The 25,140-nt window shown below is 43.3% G+C and overlaps 1 protein-coding gene across 1 annotated transcript in view; it reads right to left on the reverse strand.

Annotated features, from left to right (window-relative positions):
* LOC139298621 (F-actin-uncapping protein LRRC16A) overlaps positions 1 to 24,028 on the reverse strand; it is a 29,386-nt gene extending 5,358 nt beyond the window's left edge. The window contains exons 1-33 of the mRNA XM_070921304.1: positions 23,793 to 24,028; positions 20,423 to 20,520; positions 16,492 to 16,542; positions 11,835 to 11,894; positions 11,367 to 11,488; positions 10,689 to 10,786; positions 10,525 to 10,595; positions 9,846 to 9,919; positions 9,466 to 9,541; positions 9,269 to 9,357; positions 8,896 to 8,990; positions 8,457 to 8,543; positions 8,261 to 8,364; positions 7,978 to 8,055; positions 7,642 to 7,718; positions 7,324 to 7,428; positions 6,717 to 6,786; positions 6,527 to 6,608; positions 6,338 to 6,437; positions 6,099 to 6,153; positions 5,695 to 5,867; positions 5,357 to 5,425; positions 5,111 to 5,204; positions 4,825 to 4,923; positions 4,607 to 4,735; positions 3,949 to 4,071; positions 3,684 to 3,859; positions 2,629 to 2,716; positions 2,369 to 2,536; positions 2,032 to 2,098; positions 1,378 to 1,631; positions 1,172 to 1,287; positions 408 to 906 (exon numbers count right to left, since the gene is read on the reverse strand). Of these exons, the coding sequence (XP_070777405.1) occupies positions 408 to 906; positions 1,172 to 1,287; positions 1,378 to 1,631; positions 2,032 to 2,098; positions 2,369 to 2,536; positions 2,629 to 2,716; positions 3,684 to 3,859; positions 3,949 to 4,071; positions 4,607 to 4,735; positions 4,825 to 4,923; positions 5,111 to 5,204; positions 5,357 to 5,425; positions 5,695 to 5,867; positions 6,099 to 6,153; positions 6,338 to 6,437; positions 6,527 to 6,608; positions 6,717 to 6,786; positions 7,324 to 7,428; positions 7,642 to 7,718; positions 7,978 to 8,055; positions 8,261 to 8,364; positions 8,457 to 8,543; positions 8,896 to 8,990; positions 9,269 to 9,357; positions 9,466 to 9,541; positions 9,846 to 9,919; positions 10,525 to 10,595; positions 10,689 to 10,786; positions 11,367 to 11,488; positions 11,835 to 11,894; positions 16,492 to 16,542; positions 20,423 to 20,520; positions 23,793 to 23,832 (3,687 nt within the window). The 5' untranslated portion in view covers positions 23,833 to 24,028. The remainder of the gene's footprint in view (positions 1 to 407; positions 907 to 1,171; positions 1,288 to 1,377; positions 1,632 to 2,031; positions 2,099 to 2,368; positions 2,537 to 2,628; positions 2,717 to 3,683; positions 3,860 to 3,948; positions 4,072 to 4,606; positions 4,736 to 4,824; positions 4,924 to 5,110; positions 5,205 to 5,356; positions 5,426 to 5,694; positions 5,868 to 6,098; positions 6,154 to 6,337; positions 6,438 to 6,526; positions 6,609 to 6,716; positions 6,787 to 7,323; positions 7,429 to 7,641; positions 7,719 to 7,977; positions 8,056 to 8,260; positions 8,365 to 8,456; positions 8,544 to 8,895; positions 8,991 to 9,268; positions 9,358 to 9,465; positions 9,542 to 9,845; positions 9,920 to 10,524; positions 10,596 to 10,688; positions 10,787 to 11,366; positions 11,489 to 11,834; positions 11,895 to 16,491; positions 16,543 to 20,422; positions 20,521 to 23,792) is intronic.
* Between the last annotated feature and the right edge of the window lie 1,112 nt (positions 24,029 to 25,140).

Here is a 25,140-nt window from a genome sequence, read left to right on the forward strand (position 1 = left end):
CCTTACTAAATTAAATACAGTTATTCAAAACCCCATCAAGTTCTTTTTAAAGTGTTGACCAGCAGCAGAGATGGAGAGAGGTGATGAGGAGTGACACAGCAGCATGTAATACAAGCTCTCACTTTTAAATGTGTGATGGTTCGTCTGTCACTTGTATCTGTGTTAATGTCCCTGGTTGCTCTGTGAATTTGTTCTGAAATTCACACCATGAGGAAAAAGGAACTACAGGACTGCTCTCATCTGGCTAACCATGTGAACCCTGTTATTGTTCTTCTGTGCATGAAGGTTTTACTGTGTAACTATGGTAACTGTATGTTATTTTATGTACCAGCTCACTGGTACCAACATATTGGCTTCCTGGTGGTATTTAATGCTGTTATAAATGTTGACCCATCAGCTCCACCCACCTTCTTTACAGCCATTCTCTCCTGTCTGGCCTTCATCTCAGCCAGCAGGTCCATGCCCATCACCGGAACCCCAATATGGCGGGGAATGTGGGGGTTCTCCTTCTTCTCCAGGTTCTCCTTGTTCTCCACATTCTCCTCTTCCTTCTCCTCCTCAGCAGGTTCGGCGGCAGTGGGAGGGGCCTCCATCTCAGAGTCCGTGTGGTCCGAGGACTGAGCCCTGTGGAGCTCCTGATGGGGCTCCGCCACAGTGCCAGGGTTTTTCACGGCCGGAGTGGGGAGTGCCTGCGTCGTTTCTTCAGTCACTGGGCTAACAGAGGAAGAGGGCTGAGCAGTGGGGGAGGAGGCAGGGTGGGGTGGAGTGATGGAGGCGGCTCCGTGGCTCTTCTCTGAGCGGGATGTCCGGGACTTGATGAGGTTAAAGAAACCGCTCTTCCTGGATTCACGTTTCTTATCTGCAGCTTCCTGCGTGCTGGAGGACGGCCCTCTCACAGAGGGAAGTCTAGAGAAGATTAAAAATAATAGCAGAATTAGAAAACTAGTGTTCACATTGTGAGAAAGCATCTGGTTACTTTTTTATGCTGATGACACACAACTGTACAACTGTACACGTGTTGTTGTCTTTAACACAAATGTCATCAGAGGATGGGTCGATGAAACCTGAGAAGTTAAGAACCGTTGAAACATTCTGTGTTTTCATGTCATGACGTCAACATCTTGAAGAAACTGCAGAAAACAAGAGTTTCAGTTTAAAGGATGACCCTCACTTGAAGTTGAGTTTAATGACTTTCTTGGAGAAGAAGTCCTCCAGACCCTCGTCCAGCTTTCCCATGATGCTGTTCTGCTCTGCCCCTTCTGGCGCTGAGCTGGCGGTGGCTTCACGCTGAAAGACAACAGAGACAGAGAGATGAGATGCATTATTAATGAAACACATCACTGATCACTTCTAGATCGCTCCCTGATGGAAACCTACAGGTGGTCGGCTGGGTTTTGTTCTTTTCTTGGGTTTTGGCCGGAGTTTGGTGCGGTGCTCCAGCGTCTTGTGCTCCACAGGCGGCAGCTCATCCAAACAGACAGACTTTGTTTCCAGTGGAGTAGGGGGAGGGGGGAGGTCTCCATAGTAGGCTGACATTCTGTTCAATGGCTGTGACGGTGGAGGAGGAAGAGGGGGGTCCTCAACATGGATAGGAACCTCCTCCAGAGCCTTGTCCAGGTCAAACTCCATCTCTGACGGGGAAAACAGAAGACAAAGCCACGTGAGAAAGTTAACAATCAATGAAGGAAAGAATCTACAACAAGATTTCTAAAAATAAATGACAAAGTCGAAGTTATCTTGTCACGGCCGCAAGCTTGTTGGTGTCCAAGGAAACACAAATGCAAGAAAGTTGCCGTGCTGCAGAGTAATGACAAACTCCTTTCGTTGAGACTGGATAAATAACCCTCACCCCTTCAGCATTTCAGATTAGCTTCGGATTAGGGTTCAGGTAAAGCCTGCATTGTTTCTTTGGCGTTGTCTAATGTTGATACTCATCAGACAAACTTCAGTTCAGCTGTTTCTGCACCTTCTTCTTTCCTTTCATTAACATAATCAAAATCACAACACGTTGAGATTTTCTGTGTCACTCACCAAACGCCACAGAGACGGGACGCAGCATCCTGACCAGAATACTCTTCCTCTTGGATTTAGGAGTCATCTAAAGAGGAAAGACAGGTGTGTTTGAAGCAGTACAGACTCTGGATGGCAGGAGGAGATGTGCTGGTTTTACAGCAGACTTTCTGGGGGTTTCCGCATCAATGTGCACTCACCTCTACAAAACCGCTGAAACAATGATGACAGAATAGATAGAATATGTTTGACTACCACACTGTGCCTCTGACTATTCACACTATTCATAACGCACGTTATACAGGCTGATATGCAGCGACTGGTGTAAAAGAGTTTGTGTTGTTTTGTGTTTTCCAACCATGCAGGTGTCCATGTCCTCTAGCTTATGTTTCTGGTCCCGGTCATGGCTTTGCTTCTGTTTCTGGTTGTGGTTGTCTGGCTGCAGAACCACCTCATCCAGAACCTCCGTCTCAATCTGGGGATCCTGACGCAGCAGAGGCTGAGACTTCCTGCTCAGATGGTCGGCCTGGAGACAGAAGGAGGAAGAAGGGAGGGATGAATGGACAGAAAAACAGACACAGACAGATAGACAGACAGACAGACAGAAAAGGCACTAACCAGAGTATGCTGTGATCTGGACAGAGACTCCAGGATCTCATCCACGATGTGATCAGACAGAAAAGATGCCATGCTCAGCTTCACTTCACTGTTTAAGACAGAACACAAAACAAAACACGGATCAGAAAATCTGACCAAGATGATGTTAGAAAACTGTCCAAATAATGGACTGGTCTTGTTAACAGGTGCTGGTTTAGTTTTCAGTGTTAACTAGAGGCCTTCAGGCAGAGAGAGGTCCTGACCTGAACCAAACCACATCTCTCACCAAGGTCCTGACTTGGATCTGAGCCGCTTTCACAAAAGTGATTTGCAACCAGTGCTTACATAAACACTGCAGATGGTGACAGCGTAACGTTTAACAGATGATTTCACATACTCTCCTACAGGGCTCTTGTGTGGCATATGGTGTTTGTTTGATTAGTAAGTAAGTAAAGATTTATTCATAGAGCACTGTTCCAAAGTTACAAAATGCTTCACAATAAAAGCATTAAATATCAAACAGAATAGTAACAACACAAGACACACAGAACAGAAATAAAATCAACAAAAACGTTTAGTTTAGTGTTTGAAAGATCAAATCGCAGCTTGCATGTTGCAAACTGACTCATGTCTGTTTCTTACTTTTGTGGGTGAGTCCATCTGTTAGACAGTTGTTAGCCCTAACCTGACTTCTTAAGACCCATAAAAAACAAAAAGTCCGTCCAAGTTGATGTTTCCACTCATGTTAAGACCACCAGTCAGTTTTGAGGTTAAAGCTGTCTCGTCCTGGTCGCCACCCTTGCCTACATTCAGTCTGTACAATCAGCACACGGGGACGTGACAGAAAACCAGTTTGTTCTGGAAGCACATGACAGACAACTGGAGAAAAGATGTATTTATCACCTTGAAATCACACATCAGCTGCAGTAACTTGGCTAAATGCCGGACTTGTTCTTCTGGAAATACCAGTCATGGACTTCTTCTCTGATAAGCGTGGGATAATACGGCCAATAAAGACATGAGGGAGCTTAAGCTACGCTAACCCAGTAAACAAACGCATAAGCAGCAGACCAGACCTGATCTTATTGATGATGTCAACCCCGGACTGCTCCAGCAGCGTGGTGGTGATGAAGCTGCGAGGAACAGTCATCCTCCCCCCTCCAGCCTTCAGCAGCTCCTGGCGAAGGCTGCTCCTCTTCATCACATGAGGACACAGACTCTCAGCAGAGTCCACCATGGACACCAGCATTGTCTGGGGAGGACGAGTTAGTATAGTTCAAACTTCACACTTCATTCCAGTTTGAATTCATGTCACCCAGCTCAGTGAGCGCAGTTCAGTACCTGCAGCTGTTCGTCCATCACCCTGGACACCTCTCCAGCCATCGACTCCAGTTTGTCCTGAATGGCACCGACACATGCTCCCCTAGACCCCCCACTCCTCAGGTGGTACAGGTTGGGGAGCAGCTGAAGGGATGAGTGAGGTACAGAGATCATGGGAAAGAGGGAGAAAGAGAAAAAGAGGACAACAAGAGAATTTTTAATCTCAGGTATTTTTGTGGCCTAATCTCTGTTTTAAAGGTTTTATCAGTAGAGGCTGGGTAACACTTTCAGGACTGAAAGCTGTTTTATAGTTCCAGTGTTTAACATGCAGACTAGATGTTTCTGTTGAAGTCCTGCTTTAATTAGCAAGCTTGCTGCTAGTTATTGTTGTCAGGCCACTACAGGTGTTACAGGAGGTTGTTATCACTGTTCAAATACATTCAAAACAGCAAGAAAGCGATAAAGAACCAAAGTTTGCTTAAATTATTTGGCTGTTAGGCCAAAGTGTACTTATGAGCACTTAAGATACAGCACAGTGAATCTCGGAAGAAAACATCTTTGTGTGCGTGTGTGTCTAAACCACCAAATGCATGTCGGCTGTGTTCAGTTTGACAGTTATGGAAGTTGGTGGATTGAGGTGTTAACCAGAGTCTCATTTCCACGAGTCATGTCCTCTTACTGTCTTGGAGTTCCTGGCATCTTTCATCAGGTTCTCTGCCACCTTCATGTCCTCCTGGACCAAGGTGGTCTCTGTGAACTTCAGAGAGTTCAGGTGGTCCTGCACCTTCACACACATCATGTCCATCATCTGCATCACAGACAGGTTAGCGGTCAGTCAATGATTGTTAATTGAATCAAAGGTCTAGTGTGTGTGTGTGTGTGTGTTGCTGTGCCTGCCTGTTGCGTGGTGGTGGTGACTATTCCCTGCTGCAGCCTGTACGCCTGCTCCTGGAGGTATTTGCGCGTCTCATGGTTCCTCAGCAGGTACTGCTCCATCTGCATCACAAAACACAACACGCACAAACTCAAATTCAACTCTCAAAATTACTTTTAGAAATGTGATATCAGATAACATTTGAATACTATCAGTACAATCCAGTGGAGGCTATGGAGTCCTCTTTACAAAACTGCAAAAATCTACATAATCCATATGTTAAAAAACAGAACAAAACAGGACAACAACCTTCAGTAGGGCGTCCTCTGTCTTCTCTGGGCTCGCCTTCAGGGCCTGAGCAGCATCCATGATGGGAACAGGCATGAAACGAATGGTGTAGTTCCTGAAGGGGAGACAAAAGAGTGACTTAACACGACTTATTCCTTACTACTAGTACAAAGTCAGGGCAGGGCGTATGGCATACATCAACACGTTCTTTGACTCTGACTTTGTTAAAAAGAGACGTGTTATCTTGACAGACTGCTTCATACTGACTTCTCTAAAGCTGCAGCGACGTCCTGCAGACCCTGGGGGCTGATGTTGTTTCTGTCCCACACTATTGTCCTGCAGACACACATGCAAAAACAAAGGAGATGACCAAAGACCCCAAACAAACAAACAAACAAACAAAAACAACATTTGGATAGAACAGAGTTTGCTCCTCTTCCCTCCTGCGTGAGTCCGGATGTCACATTGATGCTTAGTGACCATATGAAGCTAAGAAATCTTACCTCTAATCCTAAAATAACTACATTAACTTGAAGAGGACCTTGTTGTTGCTTTAACAGCTTTTATTAAGTTTCGGTGCAGGATTGTCCTGTTTCCTTGCTCACCTGAGTTTGGTGTTGATCTGCAGGGCTTTGGCCAGCATCTTGGCCCCCATGTCTCCCATGGCATTTCCACTGATGTCCAGTTTGGTCAGAGTGGTGTTGCTGCCCAGAGCGTTGAGGACGATGGAGAGGTCGGCCTTCAGCTTGGAATCAGCCAGGGACAGCGAGGTCAGCGGCTGCAGGGAAGACGATTTTACAGGCAGGTTGTTTATTGGATCATTTTATCTCAAGTGTCTAATGAATGCTTCGGTATAAAAGAAAAGCCCAAATGACGGTAACAGAAGTAAATGAAGGAAGAAGAAACAGACAGAGAAAAAGAAAGAGACTGGTATGAATGACAGGAAAGAAACAAGTTGATCTGATTACGAGAAGAAAAAGATTTTAACATGTTGAAACGTTTCACTCACTGATTCCTCCTCTTGAATCATGTGAACCAGATTGTCCAGGACATGAGCCACATTTCTGAGGAACAATTTGTAGACAATTAAAATGAGTGTAAATATGTACCGAGTATTATTTAAATAATTGCTTTATTAAGACTCTTTCGTTCATTATTAATTACTAATTCTTTGATAAAAAAAACAATCCAGCTGGAATCTATTTTTTGTTGGTTGCTGACAATGTTTGCGGTCAGTTTGTGACCCACTTGGACTTGATGTTGTTGAAGTTTTTGCCCAGCGAAAGGTGTCGGATGGATCGGTTCTTGGCCAGCCAGACCAGCAGGGTGGTCAGATCCATGTCCAGACCTGAGCAAAGCAGCACAGTAACATGAACAGGTCACGACCAAAGCTAACACAGCGCCATCATAAAGTTTCCAAATCCAAAATCTCCTCACCGTTGTCAGAAATGTCCAGACTGGAGATGTTGGGAATTTCAGCGACACAACCCTCCAGGATCTGGGAGCCTCCTGAGCGCAGCTGAGTGCAAAAGAGGGTCAGATCTCAATAGAAATACTGCTCAATAATTAGTTAAAAGATGTGTTTAACCAGTGTGGTGAAGTGTGTCGAGCTTCAGGTCAGTTTTACCTCACAGCAGCTGAGATCCAGAGACACGTCACTGAGGTTTGGGTTGCAGCCGAGCCCCAACAACAAAGCTCTGCGGACAGAAGAGCCAGTGACTCATCACACTTCATCAAACAGCTTTCAGAAAGCAGTGTCATTGTTTCAGCTTCATATTTTATATATTTTCAAACTAAAAAGGTAGAACAAAAGTCACACCTGTTACTAATTATTTGTTGTTTTAATGTCTCTGTCCTTTCGCTTCAGTAGACAAATGAGTCCCTGTTTTGTCTTTCATGGATCTCTCCCTGCATGACTTAATGATGCAAAATAGCAACTCCATAAAGAAGCACCCTCTTTCAATGAAACACACTGTGCTATCAGCTAACTGCTGTCATATCCATATGCTATAAATATAGCCAGTTATTAAAGGGAAAATGCAGAAAGTATTCTCTCATATCTACAAGCCAAAATGAACGAATTAGACTTTCACACAGTTGAGATTTGAGGCAAAAATATAGATGTGAAGCAATCCATCACACTGACTCTTTCTCTGACTCTCTTTGGACTACAGGATGTGGTTTTGCTGCTGTGCGTCTTGGTAAAAGCGGGTTTCAGAGGGTCATTTTCTTACTTCAGAGCCTCCAGCGGCAGTCTGGTTCCCGACAGGCTGACGGAGCTCAGAGCCTGAGCGCAGCTGAAGAACTGCTTAAAGGACGAAGGGATTTCTTTACACTTCCTGTGTGAATGTGAGGAGAGACGTGACGTGTTAAAGTCAAAACTATAGAGTGCAGTAATACATATAAAAGCTAGTGCTGTACATCTCAAACTGCTGGTTAATTTAAATGTACATTTAAACTGCATTCAATCGTGGCATTTGTTATCTAATAATATTAGATGAGTCCATGAGTGGTCTGCTGTTAGAAGGATGGTTGTGAGTTTAATATCTGACCTGTGAGAGAAGACTGACTTTGACATGTTGAGGACAGAAAGATGCTTCAAAGATCCTCTGAGCAGAGACGCACACACCTAAAAAAACCCCACAAAACTGAACTTTAGCAAAAGAGGCAGCACAAAAACTCCACTAAGCTAAAACCAGGCTCAACTCAACTCGACGTCTTACAGAATAAGTACAGCGCTGTTAGTAGTGCAGACAAAAAGACATCCATTGATTACTTTTATTTTACATTTTTGAAATTGTTAATCATTTCTTTACTTCAGCTCCTCAAAGTGTTGAAAGTGAGCATAAATGTTTACGTTGGTCTGAGTGTGTATGAGCTGCTTTTACCTGCTCCAGAGAGCAGTCACTGTTGGACAGATCCAGAGTCTCCACACAGTTTGAGTGACTCAGGAAGCTGTGCAGGTTCTGTGCAGAACACAAAAACACGTAAGACATCTGCACACACATCACTGCTCACATCTCCAAACTCTGAAAGACAGCCTTGATTGTAGCTTGAGTGCTGTCAATCTTTATTTTTGTCCAATGTTTCTGAAACGTTTTAATGAACTTTGGGGTTGCAGAGTTTGTCTTGAGGTTGAATAAGAGAGAAGGAGGGGGGGTGGCTGCGTACTGGCAGGTCGTCGCCTCTCAGAGAGTTTCCCGACAGGTCGAGGTGTGTGAGGGCGGAGGCGACGGCCGGGTTGGCACAGAGAGCCTGACAGAGGCTGTTCACACCTGCAGAAAATGACCAACAAAGTCTCCAGTAAAAAAAGAATTCAGGACAATAATGAATTATTATCACGCGTTTGTTTTTTCTGCATGTTCACCTTTAGGAGACATGGAGGTCCTGGAGAGGTTCAGGAACTTCAGACCCATGGGCAGTTTGGCGAGTTGAGCACTCAGAGCAGAAACACCTGCAGGAAGTGACACACATCCAGTCAGTGAAGTTCTTAGACTGTATAGAGCTGAGGGGCTCCAACATGGCCACCAGAGGGCGCATGACCTGAGAGCCCTCTGTGAGAGTTAACAGTAACAGAGGCGCCGCATGTTCCAGATACTTCTAATGCAAATTCCTCAACAAGAAATGAGTAGTAGAGGAACAATTATTGCTTGTCAATGACAATGATGTCCAACGTCTCCTCTGTGTCTATTTTAAAACTTTTCAGGACACATAGATTACCCTTATTTGCATGCCACAACCTGTTGACACAATAAACACAGCGTACAGGATGTGTGTGTGTGTGTGTGTGTGGCACACGTTTTAACCTTTGTCCTCCAGTGAGTTGTTGCTCAGGTTGAGTGTGTGTAGCGTGGACGCGGGGTTGTGTGACAGAGCGGTGGCCAGTTTCTGAGCAAAATCACTGAAGAGGAGAAAGAGAAGAACCAAAACGTCCCAATCAGTGACCTCGTTCAGCAAGTACATGATGTTGATAACCTCTCACCTCAACAAGCTGACAAACATACATTTATATCCTGAACGGATAAACAACTTCACTCTTATTTGTAAGTACTAAGAATCCGATAAAGAAAAGAAGAACAGAAATGTTATTATGCACCGATCAGCTGACTAGCAAGATTGATGCACATGTGCAAAACAGAACCAGGACTGACAGAACTGTTTTATTATTTGACCTCTGACCTTTTAAGTCCAGTGTTGTCCAGCACCAGCTCCTCTAGCCGGCTGGATCGAGCCACCACTCTGAGGATCTGGTCGCACATATCTGTCGACTGCAGGGCAGAAGCAGACAACACACACACAGGCCTTTCATTTCTTTTCATCTCAGTAAGACACTGATCGTTTTCCCTTCCCTGATAGCCAGTAGTACAGTGGTTTACCAGTTTGTAGTCTTTGGCGGAGAGTTTAGTGAACCACTGGTTGTACTCCAGAGCTGCGATGATCGTCACCAGATCCCTGCAGAGGAAAAACAAAACAACACAAAAAGCTTACAGATACAGCTGTCAGCCATTAGATTCTACGGAGTGATGATGAGAATAAGCTTTACTGAGGTTTTCAGAAACTGTTACTAAATGATGTGCAAAACCAACAAAATTAAGAACATAAATAAATGTGTGTGTACAATGTACACATATTCAAAAGGCGGGAAGGTAAAATTCTTTCTCATCAGCTCACCTTGGTAAAAAATAATCTTAAAATTGGGAGTCAAAGTCACACAAACTATACATGATGAACTCAAGGTGCTGAGGAGTGTGCATACCTGTTCTCCAGGTGAATGAAGTCCTGCAGGTTGAGCTCTCTGGTGTCCTGAGTGAGATAGATGGTGTCCACGTCCTGGAGGAGGTGAAGATGACAACAGGTGAGAAGGCAGACAGAAAAGCTAAGAAAGGACATATGGTGGTGAGTTCAGGTTCAACACAAAGCTGCACTCAACTGCAGCAGAAAAGACAAAGACAATGGAAACACAAACGGAGGGAAACAGGCGCAGCTTGAAAAGCAGAAGAAGACATGGAACAACGGTCAGTAACACAATCTGACACAGAAGAAGCAGCAGATAAGAAGATATTAAAAACTCAATAAAGAAAGAAGTGTAAAACGTGGTTGACAAAAAAGTAGAACAAAAAGAGAAAGCAGAAGAAAAAACAACAAGTGTAGAGATACAGGAGGACAACATGAAGAAAATATAGCATATGAGGAAGAAACAGATGCTCAAACGATAAAACAAACATAAAGCAGAAGAACAAGAAGCATAAATTAAGCAGACAAAAAGAAGTAGTCGCAGAAAAAGGCACCTAAAGGTGTGTCAGAAAAAGTGCATGAAAGCAGCAGATTAAAAATCTTACTCGTCAAAACAATAAATGAATAAACACGAAACAGAACAAAGTATGTTAAGACACCAAACAACAGAAATAAAAGCAAAAAAAGACGACAGCACCGACCCACTGGACCTCCTCTCTGTACGGCAGACCCAGGTAATCACACACACACCAGTACTGATGAGAAAAGCCACCTGCAGGAGTCAAGACAACAACGTTTAGCACTTAAATACAGACACTCTAAGCTTTTGACTGGATGCATGTTTCACATTTTGAGGCTGGTTTACCGCAGGGTCCCAGATCTGCCGAGCCCTGTTCGTCCCAGATGGCCTGGAGGGCCGCCATCCTCTCTGGAGGCTTCAAACTCAACTTCCTCATCACCTTTCTTCCTTACAGAGAGAGGGAGGGAGGAAGGGAGGGATAAGGAAAGGAAGACAAACATTCACTTCTTCTTCTCCACTCACACGAGTTTCCACACACTTCATATCCTCAAAGACAGAAAACCAAAAAACCTTCAGTCACCTTCAAGAACTGAAAAACTGCATCCCACACCAACAAAGAGACAAAAGACGCAGTGAACCAGTGTCCAAGAAGCCCATTATTCACTGTTTCAATAGGACTGCAACTATTCATACTATACTTCATGACCGATCAATATACCGATTATTGTCTTGATCAATCGATTAGTCTATAATATGTCAGATAATTGGAAAACATCCATCACAAGTGCCCAGAGCTTAAAGTGACATCTTCAAATTGGTTGTTTTGTCTGAGTAGCAGTTTGACTCATTCTGTTACCATAACAACTAGCAGAAACTTTAATTTAGTCATTTATCTTTAACTTGACATTTGAAGTGTTTAAAATCAACCTGGACACCTAATAAACATTTAAAGGACAGCTTGAATTTGCCTTTCTTTCCAGCCCTGCGTCCTTCCTCTCGTTTGAGCTCTTGAGTGGTACCTACACAGGTGAGCCGGCGGGGCAGATCCGGTGCAGACAGCTGCCGATGTGAGCGATCACCTGGTCCGCCTCCTCCGCTGAGCCCAGCCGGAGGATCCATGGCCCCCGCTCATACTCCAACACCAACTGCAGGGGGCGACACACGCGCAGGAACAACTAATGAACGACTCAATTCTTATTGATTTGACCTGTTTGGAAAGAGACTGTGAGTGTGTGTGTGTGTGTGTGTGTGTGTGTGTGTATCAAGAAGGATTATGCCAACTCCCGAACGCTGGTGTTGCCAATAAATGAGTCAACATCCCTCCTTATCCTTCCTGAAACGTCAGCTGTGTTGAAAGGAACTTCGGTATCTGTGTGTGTGTAACTTTAAAGCTGCAGTCCAGGTGAGGTCAGGTGTGTTTGTATGTCATAAATGTAATGCGCAATAATGCAACTCTTATTGTGAATTACTGCTGTGTGTGTGTGTGTGTACCTGAGTGGGCTTGTTGCTGCTGACTCCCTGGATATCCAGGTAGCTGAAGGAATGTTCAACCTAAAACAAGCAAGACGAGACAGATTATGATGCAACCATACATATTATATCTTATTCACTGAGTCATTAAAGGGCAGCACGCTGAGTTTTGGGAAAACATCCTGTTGGCTTTTTGTGTTTTTTGCTAAATCACAAATGAAAAGTTATGTGTCCCAAAGGAGAGCTTGAGGTCCACAATGTGAACGCTGGTTGTTTTGCCTCCTCCTGAGAACCAGAGGATTTTCCCAGGAAACGTTTATGTAAAATCTTTCATTAACTGGATGCAGAGAGACTTCAGGTGATTGGCTTTTAATGTCAAGTACATTCATTTCAACAACAAGAACACTAAAATAAATGTCAAAATAAAACTACAACTCATATGTTGAGCTTCTGAGCCACAATTTTTGATTCTGCGTTTTGGGTTCACGCCTTCATTTAACAGATCACAGCAGCAGGAGAAAAGAAAAAGAGAGAGAGAAGATGACATTGGTTTCAAAGTATTAGCCCACAGCTGTATTTCAGAGCAACAACTGAATTCAACAGATGGAGGCTAAAGGTTGCAGCCAGCCACGACTGCTTTGTTAGCACATCTGATTGAAAGCTCCACAAAGCAGCTCCATAAAGAAACGGTTTTCCCAGTTTGGACTGAAGAACTTGACTGGTCTGCACAGAGTCCTGACCTAGACCCCATCCAACACCTTTGGGATGAACGGAGACACCAACTGCAAGCCAGGTCTTATTATCCAACATCAGTGTTGGATCTCACTGATGCTCTTGTGGCTAAACGAGAGAAAATCCCTGCAGCTGGTTCAACATCTGGTGGAAAGACTGAAACCAGAAGAGTGGAGTCTGCTGGAGTGGCACGGTAATGTTCATGGTTTTCGAATGAGGTGTTCAATAACGATTACATATGGCTGGAACGTTCAGGTGTCCGCACACTTTTGGCCATTTTGTGTATCGAGCAAACCTTCAGCGTGTGAACTTTTGCTGAACAGGAGACACTGTGGCCATAACGATCAATTACAAGATAATGGTAAATGTTTAAATGCAAGTTAAAGAGGAGTCATGATGTCAGCAAACTCAAGAAAAATCTGTAATTCAACCTTTCAACCTTCCAACCTTTTACTGTAAGAAGAAGAATGTGTTATGTCTTCTTTCTGAAGTCACTTTAACATCTTTAACTACGTCTTTGCTAAATAAGCCTGCTGTAAGTTAAACACTGTTCAGGTTGACTGAGCCGACGCTCGTCAAGCACCAACTTGTTTTGGAGTTTTGCAGTCGAGATGAGAGCTTAAGACAAGATGACTGTGTCACAATGACCTTCATTTGGAAACTTTAAAAGCTTTGTTGAAAGGATTTTCATTATAAAATCATTATAAAAAGATGAGAACTCTCTCCAAAGGTTGTTAACACATCTGTGATGTACATGGAACTACAAAGTCTGTGCAGGCTGAAGCCTTTTTGTTAAATTAATCAGAAACAGAGATATATATTGATATGAAGCTGGGTATTATTACTATAAGCACTTGAACAAACCCCGGGGATAGGAAAAAAATCACAGAGACAATAGGAATGTAAAAACACAAGCTACGAATAGTCTGCAGAACAAATGTCTGGAGCCAAGTTCCAACCTCACACACATTTCCTTTGAATCCAGAGGGAGAGCGGGAAAGCAAAAATAAAAGTGGACTTTTAACTCGCTGCCAAGAGAGCAAGGGAGGAAAACAAAGACGGGGGGGGTTCTTAAGAGAAAGGAAGGGGGAGTTATTAAAAAGAAAGTGAAAGATGAATTGAAAGAGGGAATTCACAAAATGAAAAAGGTCACAATGTAGGAGAAGGAAGTAAAACAAGAGAGAGAAAAGACAGAAACAGAAAGAGAGGAGGGGGTAAATATAAACAAGACAATGGGAGACGGGAAGAAAATGAATAATAAATGAAAAACGTACAGTGACAGAGGGAAAGAACGAAAAAGAGCGAGAGACTGAATCAGAAAGAGAGAGAGGACGAGGGGCACAGAGAAAGAGTGCCCCCTCCCCTTCTTTCCTTGCCAGCTGTTAAATTCCTCCATATTCATTGTCTCTGCCGGGACAGTACACACCGAGGAACAAAACACCCTCTGTTTCACTCTCTCTCACACACATACACAAAGCTAGAAAAACCACTGGCCCACACTGCAACAACAGATCAGGGGTCAGCTGGCAGAGGGATTTTATTCAGGGCTTATCTAAGTTTCATGTATCAATGGAGTCCACTGGAACAGTTAATCTAAACTTAATCAATCATTTCTATAACTTCTATAACTAAGTTTTGTAAATGGGTTTAATGTTCTTCTTCAAAATCGAATCTTTAATTTTAGACTCCTACATACAGACAGTATCTGCGCGTTACTCTTTTGAACGGGTACCGTCGCTGCCTCCCGGCTTAGCGCCGCCTAAGACGACTGTGATTGGTTTAAAGAAACACAAACAAACCAGAGCATTTGTTCCCCTCTATCCCAGAATGATAATGGGTTGAGCCAGAACTTTCTCCAGTGTGGAGATATACAAGATATATGAAACTAAAGGGGCGATTCTAGTCCAAAAATGAAATGGTTCTGTTTTACCACATTGGGTGTCTGAATAAACAGACGTGGCCCAACCCCACCGTGCAGCATCCACAGTTAGCTGAACTACTAGTTAGTATAAACAAACTCCAGACCGGTTTCACTTATTTATATGTTGTCTGGTCTGATTCACACACTCTTCAGTAAGCCAAAAGAAAAAGAAACCTGGACGGATACCAGAGAGCCATTAAAATAGAGGCTGAGAAAACGGAAACAGCATCAGTAATTTTAGAACGGCATTCAACCATGGGATCACTTCTCTTTTATCAATACAGGACTCCTGATGACCCATAATTTCTGAAGCAGCTTAAAACTAGGAAGTTCACGAGTTCAGGCTTCGGGCCTAAATGTGAAGCGGTTTTTGTGACTTATAATCCGAAGTGTTTGAAATTAGTTTTACCTGAAGTTTCTTCTGTAACTTGAAAAGCTTGAGATTTGTGTAGAAATGGGTTCACTTCTTGTAAAAAAAATAGGGCAACAGTTACTTACTATCCCTTGAAAGTGCTTTAAAAATTACTCATAATTAGGTTTTATGAAAATAATTGTCCCTCTTTCTATTAGGACACTTTACACAGTTTAAAGCATTCAAGAAAACATTTCGTCTTTACTCTTTTACTGTTTCAGTCTCTTGCCCTCCAGGTTGAACTTTCCTTCCTCTCACTGTTTTCCTTTCCCACAGGCTGTGTTCTCACAGCTGCATTGTGGGTAAAACTATCAGATGTCTCCATATGGTGGGACGTGTTCACATCTGGGTAGGGGAAGGGGAAAGAGACACTACAATATCAAGACATATAAATAGAGAAGTGGGAAGAAGAAGTAGAGGATTTATACAGACACAGCACTGATGTGTGTTTCTAAACTGCAACATGAGGTATAAAAGCGAGAGTAGTAAAACACATTGTGAGAAGTTAAAACACATGTAGCAGAAAGGAAGTCAAAAGGCTAAATGAGTTCAAATAAAGATCACATTTAAAGTATAAGTCTGGTGATATTCTGTAACTTCCCACAAAAAGACCAAAACCAACAATAAACGTATTAATTCATTGAAGTATCACAGCCTGATTTATCTTCTTCCTCGGTGCTGTAGAACTCCATTATTGTTAAAAACTCATCAGTGAGCCTCACTGTGTGACTGTGTGACATGTTCCTTCATCACCATGAACACACACACTGTCCTGCTGCCCCAAATACTAGAGCACCACGTGTGGATTAATCCGCCGCTGAAAATAGTCCCAAACAATTGCACTTTTTTCTCCTGTTTGAGAGACTAACGGCCTGTACTTTGCTTTGAGCTAAATGCTAACATTGGCATGCTAACATGCTCACAACGCCAATGTTAACGTGATGATGTTTAGCAGGTGTGATGTTTACTACGTTCACCATCTTAGTTTAGCTTGTTAGCATGCTAACACTTGCTAAGAATACGGCCGAGACTGACGGAGAACGTCATCAGTTCTGCAGGTATTTGATCATCTAGTGGTGCTAGATGTAGAGTCAGAGGGTCACCAAAGTGATTACAATTCATCCTGAGCGGAATATAAACATGTGCACCAAACGTCATGACGATCCATCCCACAGTCATCACGGTGGCACTAGAGGAAAAGTCAGTAGTCAGTTGTTTGAGAGAGTTTCAGTGTCAGGAATGTGCTAGAACTTGTTGTGGAGTCAATGTAGAATTTAAAATATGACAAAAAGAGATGAAAAACCAACTTGACTCTGGAGGAACAAGCAGCAGCATGTCTGTAATGACCAAACAAGAGGAGAAGGACAAGGAGGAGTGGGAGGAAGGAAAGGAAGGGAATGATAACAAAGGAGAAGAGGAAGATACAGATCAGAGAAATGGGACGATGAATTGGATGAGAGGGAGAAAGAAACCTTCTGCAGGGAAAGAATGAAGATGAGGATCAGAGTGGATGGAGCAAAAGGAAAAGGTGGATGTTGCTCAATGAAGTTGAAGTGTGGAGATTTAAGGAAATTAAAAGCAAAACTCACTCACACACACACAGATTTACTAACCTTGGACGGGACCCTCGCTGTCAGCAGATAGGCTCGATGTGATGCCAAGGCCTGAGGACAGAGACAGACACATATTAGACCGAGAGACAGACAACACAGCTGTAGACAAGGACTCGTCTGCTGTGAGACTCGACTTACTTGGAGGTAAAAAGTTCTGATCTCATTGAACCATTTGACACATGCAGATGCTTTGACTCATTACGTGCAACTGGCCCTTTAAGAGGTATTTGGTGTTATTCTTCCATTGTGATATTGCAATTTTGAACATATGAGCATCGATAGACCGTAAAGACTTGCTTTTTGATTTGCAAGTCATGTATCAAAGACTTGAGACTTGACTTGGACTTGATTCAAAAGACTTAAAAACAAACTCTGCTAAATAATAAGAATCAATAAACACCTATAAGACGATATCGCCTCCGCTGGGAGGTGACCTTCTGAGTAAATTATTGGGCCATGAAAAACTTTAACACTGGCTTTAACACGTTATCCCTGTGATACAGTGTTGTGGATCCATGAAGAAAAGCGGTGAGGTCAGAAGGTCGTACATGCTAAAATAAAATGAAACAGCTTCACTTGCAGAGAAGCTGGCAGAGGCCTCTGTAGCGGGTTTTCACTGAGTGGAATAATTCACCACGTGTTGAACTTGAACCGTCCTGGCAGAGAGTGAGCGCACATTATGGCCGCTCGCTCAGCCAATGCCAGCGTGTTTCTTAATGGACGAAATTAGTAACTTATTTTCATCTCAAGAGTCGTTTGCTGAGTTATGGTTTGAAATGGTGCAAGTTAAATGGTCCCTGTCATCACATTTTCACCACAATGAGAGTTTAAGAAAGAGAGAGAGCGAGAGGGGTGGAGATAAAGCCGGCGGTGGTTAACAGGAGGCCGAGCCAGCTGTGGTATGTACAGAAACCTGCCACAGAAGACAAGACAGAGGTCACTCCAGGACGCATCTGCTCAAAGTCAGAGGCCGGCCAATAAGATACGAGGTCCTCTCTGACTGACGGGAGTCTCGGTGAAAAGGACTCTGCTAAGAGATCTGGCAATCTGAACAGCCTGTTTTCAGTTTACAAAGTCTGGAAACATCCTGGTTCATGTGTTCTACAGACGTGAGTGCAGGTTGATTCGTGTGAGAGCGCAGGTGAAAGAGTCCACGTGGGCAGACTAGATAACAGAGAACAGATGAGAAATCTGGACCACGATGCACTGCTAGGAGAGCCTGATGTAGAGTGCTCAAAACTACTTTTCAAAGCCTGGAGTTCAGGTTCACTGTTTATCACCATTTTTGACAAATATTGGCGCCAGAAATATACAATTTTGAGAATGGGACCAGCAAGCAGCAACCACCAAGACTACATTTAATAGCCTGACCTGTCAATCAAGGGAGCCAAATATTTTATTTCTTAATGAAATCTGTGCGAGAGGAGCACAAAAATGCCAAATATTATCTGGTTCCAGCTACTAATACGTGAAGAGTTGCAGCTTTTCTTTGTTTTATATCATTGTAGATTCAGTGTCTTCAGGTTTTGGACTTTTTTTTTTTAATGGGACAAAAATAAAATTTAAATTCAGCCTTTAATTTCAGACAAAAAAGGGCCACGTCATGATAAATCCTCATTCCCCAGAGTGTTCGGGTTAAACTTCGAAGATGTGTCAGCTGACGTTGCTCTTGTTTTTGGCTCAGAGACACTCTCAGCAGTTTGTCTTCCTCGGACAGATTCACTGGTTTGTTTTTCTTGTGACGTGATTCAGGAAACAATCTGAACTTCATTTTCTTTAAACAAATGAAAATAAATCTGCCTGACACATTACCACGGAGCATTTAGTGTGTTTTGCCTCATTTAAAAAAATTATAGCGTGGGTTATTTCTAATCTGCTGGTCTACAGCTGTGGAATGTGGTGTGTGTGTGTGTGTGTGTGTGTGTGTGGGTGTGTGTGTGTGTGTGTGTGTCCCAACACCCTGTGGCTGTGAGTGGGTTGCTTGCTTCAGTCAAGTCCTGACAGGAGCTGCAGTCACATTGTGCACAGCCGTGGTATGTGGTCAAAGGAGAAGAAATGTGAGGAAAAAAAAGAAAGAAATGAAAATGTGTTTAACTGCACTTCCTGGGTTAAAGGATGGTTGAATGTGCTGAAAGTTTTATTCACACACTCACACGGAGAGAGCTCAGGTGAGTTTACAAACCTGCAGTTACATGAAACCAGATACCCTGAAACACAGAAACACACACCTCTTTCTTAACGTTGTGCCTCTGCATTAACATTCAATTATATCTACGTTGTGTTGAAATTATACTGAAACTTTTCTCTAACAGGATGACTCTTGTTAGGACCCTGAGTCAAGTGATCAGCCCACATGTACACATCACTTCCCGAGTCAGTACAGCAGGTCTTACTCAACACGTTTGTTATGTTGTTCATAATTCACAAACAACAGAACACTGAGGATGGATGAAGTTGCAGCATTAGCCGGAGGTTTGACCAGCGAGAACTAATGCGCTGGGCTCCTTAAATCTTAATGTTTTAGATAACAGCATGTTTTCAACTTTGTGGAAACAGTTTGAGTTTTTTCCTTTTCCTGTTTCAACAGGACAATGCTGCCGTGCACAAAGCAGCTCCACAAAAAAAACAGTTTTCCCACACTTTTGATTCATGAGCATGTAAGAGCCCCATAGGACTCACAAATTAATCAATGATTTATCATTTCTATCAATTTTAGCAGACACTGCTACCATCCGTGATGGTGAATGCTGCTGATGTGCGTCAGTTCGCCCAGTTGATTTGTAAAGCTTTGTATCTGTACGGCTGCAGAGGAAAACAAGGAAGCAGCGGTCTGACATTCACAGACAGACACTGACCATCAGATCATGACTCACAGCAGCAGCTCCTCTCTGTAGCCGCAGTCATTCAAAATATTTAACAACCACATGCAGCCTTTCTTTCCACCAAAAACTCAGCGCTGAGCTCAACAGAACGCACAGACAAGACATCAGAACTAAAAAAAAAAAAAAGAGTGCAGTCAATACTGGTCTCCTCCTGCAGAAAGTTCCTCCCAACATGTTTTCCAAACACCCTAAAATGATCAGAATTCAATAGCTGGCCCAATAAAAAAAATGACGAAATCTCAAAGACCCGTACAGTATATTATTTTCATGGCATTCACGTGTGCGGGAAGCCAGCAGGAAGTCAGCCGACTCAGCCGTGGAAGGACACTCATGCTCACGCTCTATGGGCCCCAAGACGCACAAGACTTCAGCTCATTTTCAGACCGACAACAACACCGTGTCAAAATGGAGGATCGTCATATATTTGAATGACAGCAGGGGTGTTGTCACAGGGGGGCTGCTGCAAAACACAGTGTGTTGGCCAGTCACACACATGCAAACACACATAAAAGGTAGAATAGCAGGTAGAAAGGTAGAAAAGTGTGTACAGAGCAGCCTTGTCCTGATTGTGTTAGCGTTGAGACTGACTCACTTGTCACTTTCAACTTTCTCTGGTATTAAAATCTGCCTGTTCTGTAGCGTCTTGGTGTCTGATTAACCTTCACTTCCTGCTTCATATTTTATCTTCTCACCTGTACCTGTAGCGACACGCCCTCACCAGCGCAGCTTTCTCTTGGATTTTCCCCCTTTATGGAGCAATGAAATCATTCATTCACCACTAACGTCCCTGTGAAAGCTGGGCAGCCATTTCTCAGGACTAATGAACTTAAAACAGTAACAACTGCTGACAGTTTCAAAAGGCTGCATCTGTTTCTCAGGAAGTGTCTCAACAAAACTAAATTTTGCTGAGGAGTTCAAATTCAATCAAATGGTGAACTCCTTTATTTAAACGTTTCAGGACTGAAAACAGAAAAACAGAAAAACTGGAGTCCATACGTATTCAAATGTACACTGTATTTGCAGGATTTAGGAAAACAGCTGTCACTTACCAGCACTCTGTTCTCCACCTTGTCACCTTTGACCTCCAGCTGGACTTTGCGCCTCAGGGTCAGCTTCACCCTCCGACCCACCGCCTCCCGCACACTCTCTACAACAGACAGGGGGTCGGGAACAAGGTTACATGACACCTGACAATTAAGGCCACAACAGCTGGATGGATCAAATTACAACATATCACACAATGGGTACAGGAGTTGGGAGATCTGATTGCCTGAGGCCCCCCTTTCAGCCCTGTTCAGCTGTACCAGAAAAAGTGGTTGCCACACCTCTTGTGCTAACCAAGGGGTTAATTACAGTGGAAATGATGTGACGTGGTGTTTCTTGGTGCCTTAAAATGGAGTCATGTTGTTTACTATGTTCATCAGTGTGAGTCTACATTAACAAACAACTACTCCTTTCTTGTTCCTCTGTATTCAAATGCCAAAAAAAACATGAATCTCCATTAATGAATTGTAAACAAAGACAACAAATATTAACAGGGGGATTTTGACAGAAGGCGCGTCATTAAGGTTTAACACAAAACTGATTATTTGGGGGAAGTTAACAGTGAACTTTACAGTAACTTTTAGTGTGACGTCAATCAGTTGTCAGTTGTATTAAAGGCCACGCTGAAAGACACACTTACTGTTTCCCTGATAAATATGATCAGTTACAGTATTTGCATGAAAAGCACTGCTCATTTAGATTTGCATTGCGTAGAGGCTCACATACTGATTTCTTTGTTTTGTTGTGACTTCAGTGGAGAAACCAACATGTATGCAGTAAAGCCCAGAACTTAATGACCCGTAACCCGGAGCACCTGGCCTGGAAAGGACTGCTGGTCTTGCTGCCTCTCAGCCTGGGATTGTTGTGTGGCTTCTGGTTGTCCTGATTTAGTGTCTTGGTTGTTTGTCTGTCTTTCTGTTAATAAATCCCACGGCGTTGGTTGTTTTAAAGGTGTCTCTCTGTGGTTGCCTGGGTTACTGGTGTTTGTTCGTCCCATACGGCCGCCTAAGGGTGGGGCGTAACAGTCACTGAAAAGGTGACACCACTTCAGATACCGTGTTACTTGTTTTTGATATTGAACATTTTAAGTAAATACCTATTGATTACATTGACTAAGACATGATTTGCCCACAGCATGTTCTCCATCGGACCTCCACGGAGGAGCCAGCTGTGCTTCCTCTGACGCAAACCTGTAAAGCCTCGATATTATACAGTTTAAATGTAGTGCGAAAAGTATAGTCTACTGTCCACAGTGTGTCTTTAGGGTGTTTTAAGGGACATCCTTCCATTAAACATTACGTGTTTCTGCACAGACAGATCTGAATCTTCCTGTATTCATTTGGCTCTTTACCCTGAGGTCTGGTGGAGGTAACGGTGATCGTTTTTAGCAGTGGTGGGAAAGTCCAGGGACGGAAAGAGGAGGAGGGTGATGGAGGAAAGAGTTATGAAGATGAAGTAACAGATGGAGAGAGAGAGAGAGAGAGGAGGTGAAGGACGAGACAGAAAACCAGAAGACATGAAGATAAAGACGGAGGTGAAGCGAGGCTTGAAACAAAGAGTGTGAGAGAGTGTGTGTGTGTGTGTGTGCACATGGCAAAGAGAGAGTATCAATGAGTATGAGAGCTTGGGCCCTCCTTCATGACATCACGCTGCCCAGACACATGATGATGAGGACGAAAACATTACAGCACGAAGCAGCAGCAGCAGCGTGCAGGCTGATCACAAACACATGGTCCATATCACAACAAGGAGTTCCCAGACAACTAATTACCTCACAGTCATAACCTGCGACAGGTTTTATATAAATCTGACTGCTCCAACACATCAGTGAAATACTTTAATGGTATTTTAATGTTTTAATGGTATTTTAATGGATGTTAACTCGAATTCCGACTGCTGTGGATGTGAAGGACGGCTTTCTCACACGTTTGTGATGATGACCCACTGTTTCAGGTAGTGCTCAAACAATCACTTTGATAATTGATTCATCGTTTAAGTCATTAATCATAAAGTGATTTTTGACGATCAACTGAGTCAAAAATGTCAAATATTTTCTGACTGTAGCTTCTCAAATGTCCGGATTTGCTCTCTGATGAGCATATTTCACTATTTTCTGACATTTTAAAGTTGAGATGATTTATGAAGAATAGGATCAGCAGATTAATCGATAAGGATCATTAGTTGCAGCCCTAATTTAAAGATCCTTGGGGATCTTGCGATTGATATTTGTGGCTCGTTTTTTCACATCTCGTGGGCCGTCTATCTCATTGCCTAATTTTCTGCTGATGAGCAGCGTCGAGTCGGTCCGTCCTATTAAAACCAACAGCAGGAGCCGGCAACAAAAAGCCCCATTCATCGTCAGTGCAGCGACATACAGGCTGAGATTGGGCTGCAGACACGCAACAGAGAGCACGGGGTGGTGAGTCAGCCTCACCACCCCGTGCTGGGTCTGCTTTTGATTTCCAATGACAGTCCAATAAATAGACTAAACTATGTGAACACCGCGGTCAGATCTTTCTCCTTTTAGCTTTAAGGACAGGACAGGACAGGTATACAACTTTACTGCCATTCACTACTTGTTGTTTATAGAGTTCGGTCCTTTAAAACACTCAAATATCAAGACACTGGCATCAAACACCAGACGCCTGTCGCTTCAGTATCACCCTCCAAAGGTCAACGTAGGTCAAACTCCATCCAGGCAGCACAGATTGTGTCAGTGCCATGTTTCAGTTCAAGCCCCCCCCCCCCCTCCACAGCTTTCTCTCTGACTCCCAGTCACCCAGGCAGTCTGTGTTGATAATATCTCACAGTCCAGAGGAATGTCACCGGACACACCCCTTTCCCAAAGCTCTCCCTCTCCCCCACGTCTGATAAGGAAGTGGCAGGGGGGGGGGGGAGCTCTCAGGTAGCCAGCCCAGCCCTCCAGGCATGAAAATAAGTTTACTGAAATACAGAAGAAATCAGCAGTATGCTCCAGTAACAGACAGGAGTGTCTGTGGAAGTCAACAGTTCATGTACATATTTTAATTGACTTTATGGTAATTAAGCACTCCCACACTGTCTAGTTTAATAAGTGACATAAAACGACTTATTCCTGCGTGATTCGTCGCATTAACGTGATTAACTTCATCACGATGTGACGCAGGTTAACTCGTCTCTAACTAGTTGCTCGTGAGATTATTTCGGAGTTTTCGGTGATTTCGTGGTGAACTAAAAGACCTGAGATGGAAGACAGAAGTTTAACCAACTTGTTAAAGTTAGTTTTAGTAACTTAACTAGTTGGTTTATGTTGAGAGACACAAAACCAGCGCCAGTGTGCGAGTCGGCTAGCTAAAGTTCAGCTATCTCACCGACGGTTAACTAACGTTATCTTACCGAGCAGCTCGTCGGGAATGTCCGTTTTCTCCTCCGACATTTCTTCTGCCGAGGTAAACACCGAAGAGGAGTCCGGCGGTGAGCGCGGGAGGAGCGGGGAAACCCGAGGAGGAAGGCGGCTGCTGGTTCAACCGGAGGAAGCCACAAAGTACGGTAAAGGTGTAGTCCCGTTTTCTTCAGTTAACGTCGGTCACCTGTCGACACCCTGCGTACCTAACTGTTACTGTCTGCATCCATTCCTACATGCCTGTACACACACACTCACACACTCACACACACACACACACTCACACACACACACACTCACACTCACACACACACACACTCACACACACTTGCATTGCTCAGGTTGGAAGTGACAGGAGGGCTGCACACTTTAGAGACATCGATCCAACAGTGAAGACAGTCGGTGTGTGTATGACAACAACTCACATCTGTTCACTGCACACACACACACACGCGCACACACACACACACACACACACTTCAGTGAGCCCTCCTTCTTCTTCTGTTGGCCGGAAAAAAAAGGTTGTTTTTTTTTGCTGCTGAAAATGGTGAAACAGCGACACCCGGCGGTCATTCGCATGTAAAGCAACTCACTGTAAACTCAAGTACTGCACTGAATCACAATTTTGAGGTACTTTACTTGAGTATTTCAGTGTTATGCTACTTTTACTTCACTACATTTCAAAGGGAAATATTGCACGTTGGACTCCAATACATTTATTTAGTTACTTTTCAGATTATAGTACAAAACGTGATTATAAACTACAGTTGAAGTTAAAATTTGCTCCACCTTCACCAACAGGAAAATGCCATTTGAAGCAACATGAATGCACCAGTAATAATAATATGAAGTATATAAATATACAGCAGCATTTCTTTTGCATTTGTATCTTAATACTTTAAGTACATTGTTAATACTTGTGTACTTTTACTTATGCCATATTTTGAATGCAGGACTTGTAACGTATTTTTACATTGTTGTGTTGCTTCTTTTACTTAAGTATGTAAGCATGAATTAGTAAACTATGTCGTGTCTCGTGCACTGCAGACTTTGTATAAAACCAACACCGTGATCTTTCCCTATAACCTTAACCGAGTGCTGCGAGCATCTAAATGTGAGCATAAAAAGTCCTGCTTTTGAGTCGTACAGAAACATTACAAGAACCACTTAGAATAATTCTGACATTTTGATATTTAACACAGAAGAGTTCCCTTTCAGAAGAGACCTGGATCAAGACTGTTACTGAAAAGGTTTGAGAACAGGAACCATTTTGTTTTGGGTATGTCAGTTTTGGTCAACAATTCTGTACTTGTCAGCGTTCAGGTTCAAGTGACACTTTCA

The sequence above is a fragment of the Enoplosus armatus genome, chromosome 16 (genome assembly GCF_043641665.1).
Source record: "Enoplosus armatus isolate fEnoArm2 chromosome 16, fEnoArm2.hap1, whole genome shotgun sequence".
Taxonomy (NCBI): domain Eukaryota; kingdom Metazoa; phylum Chordata; class Actinopteri; order Centrarchiformes; family Enoplosidae; genus Enoplosus; species Enoplosus armatus.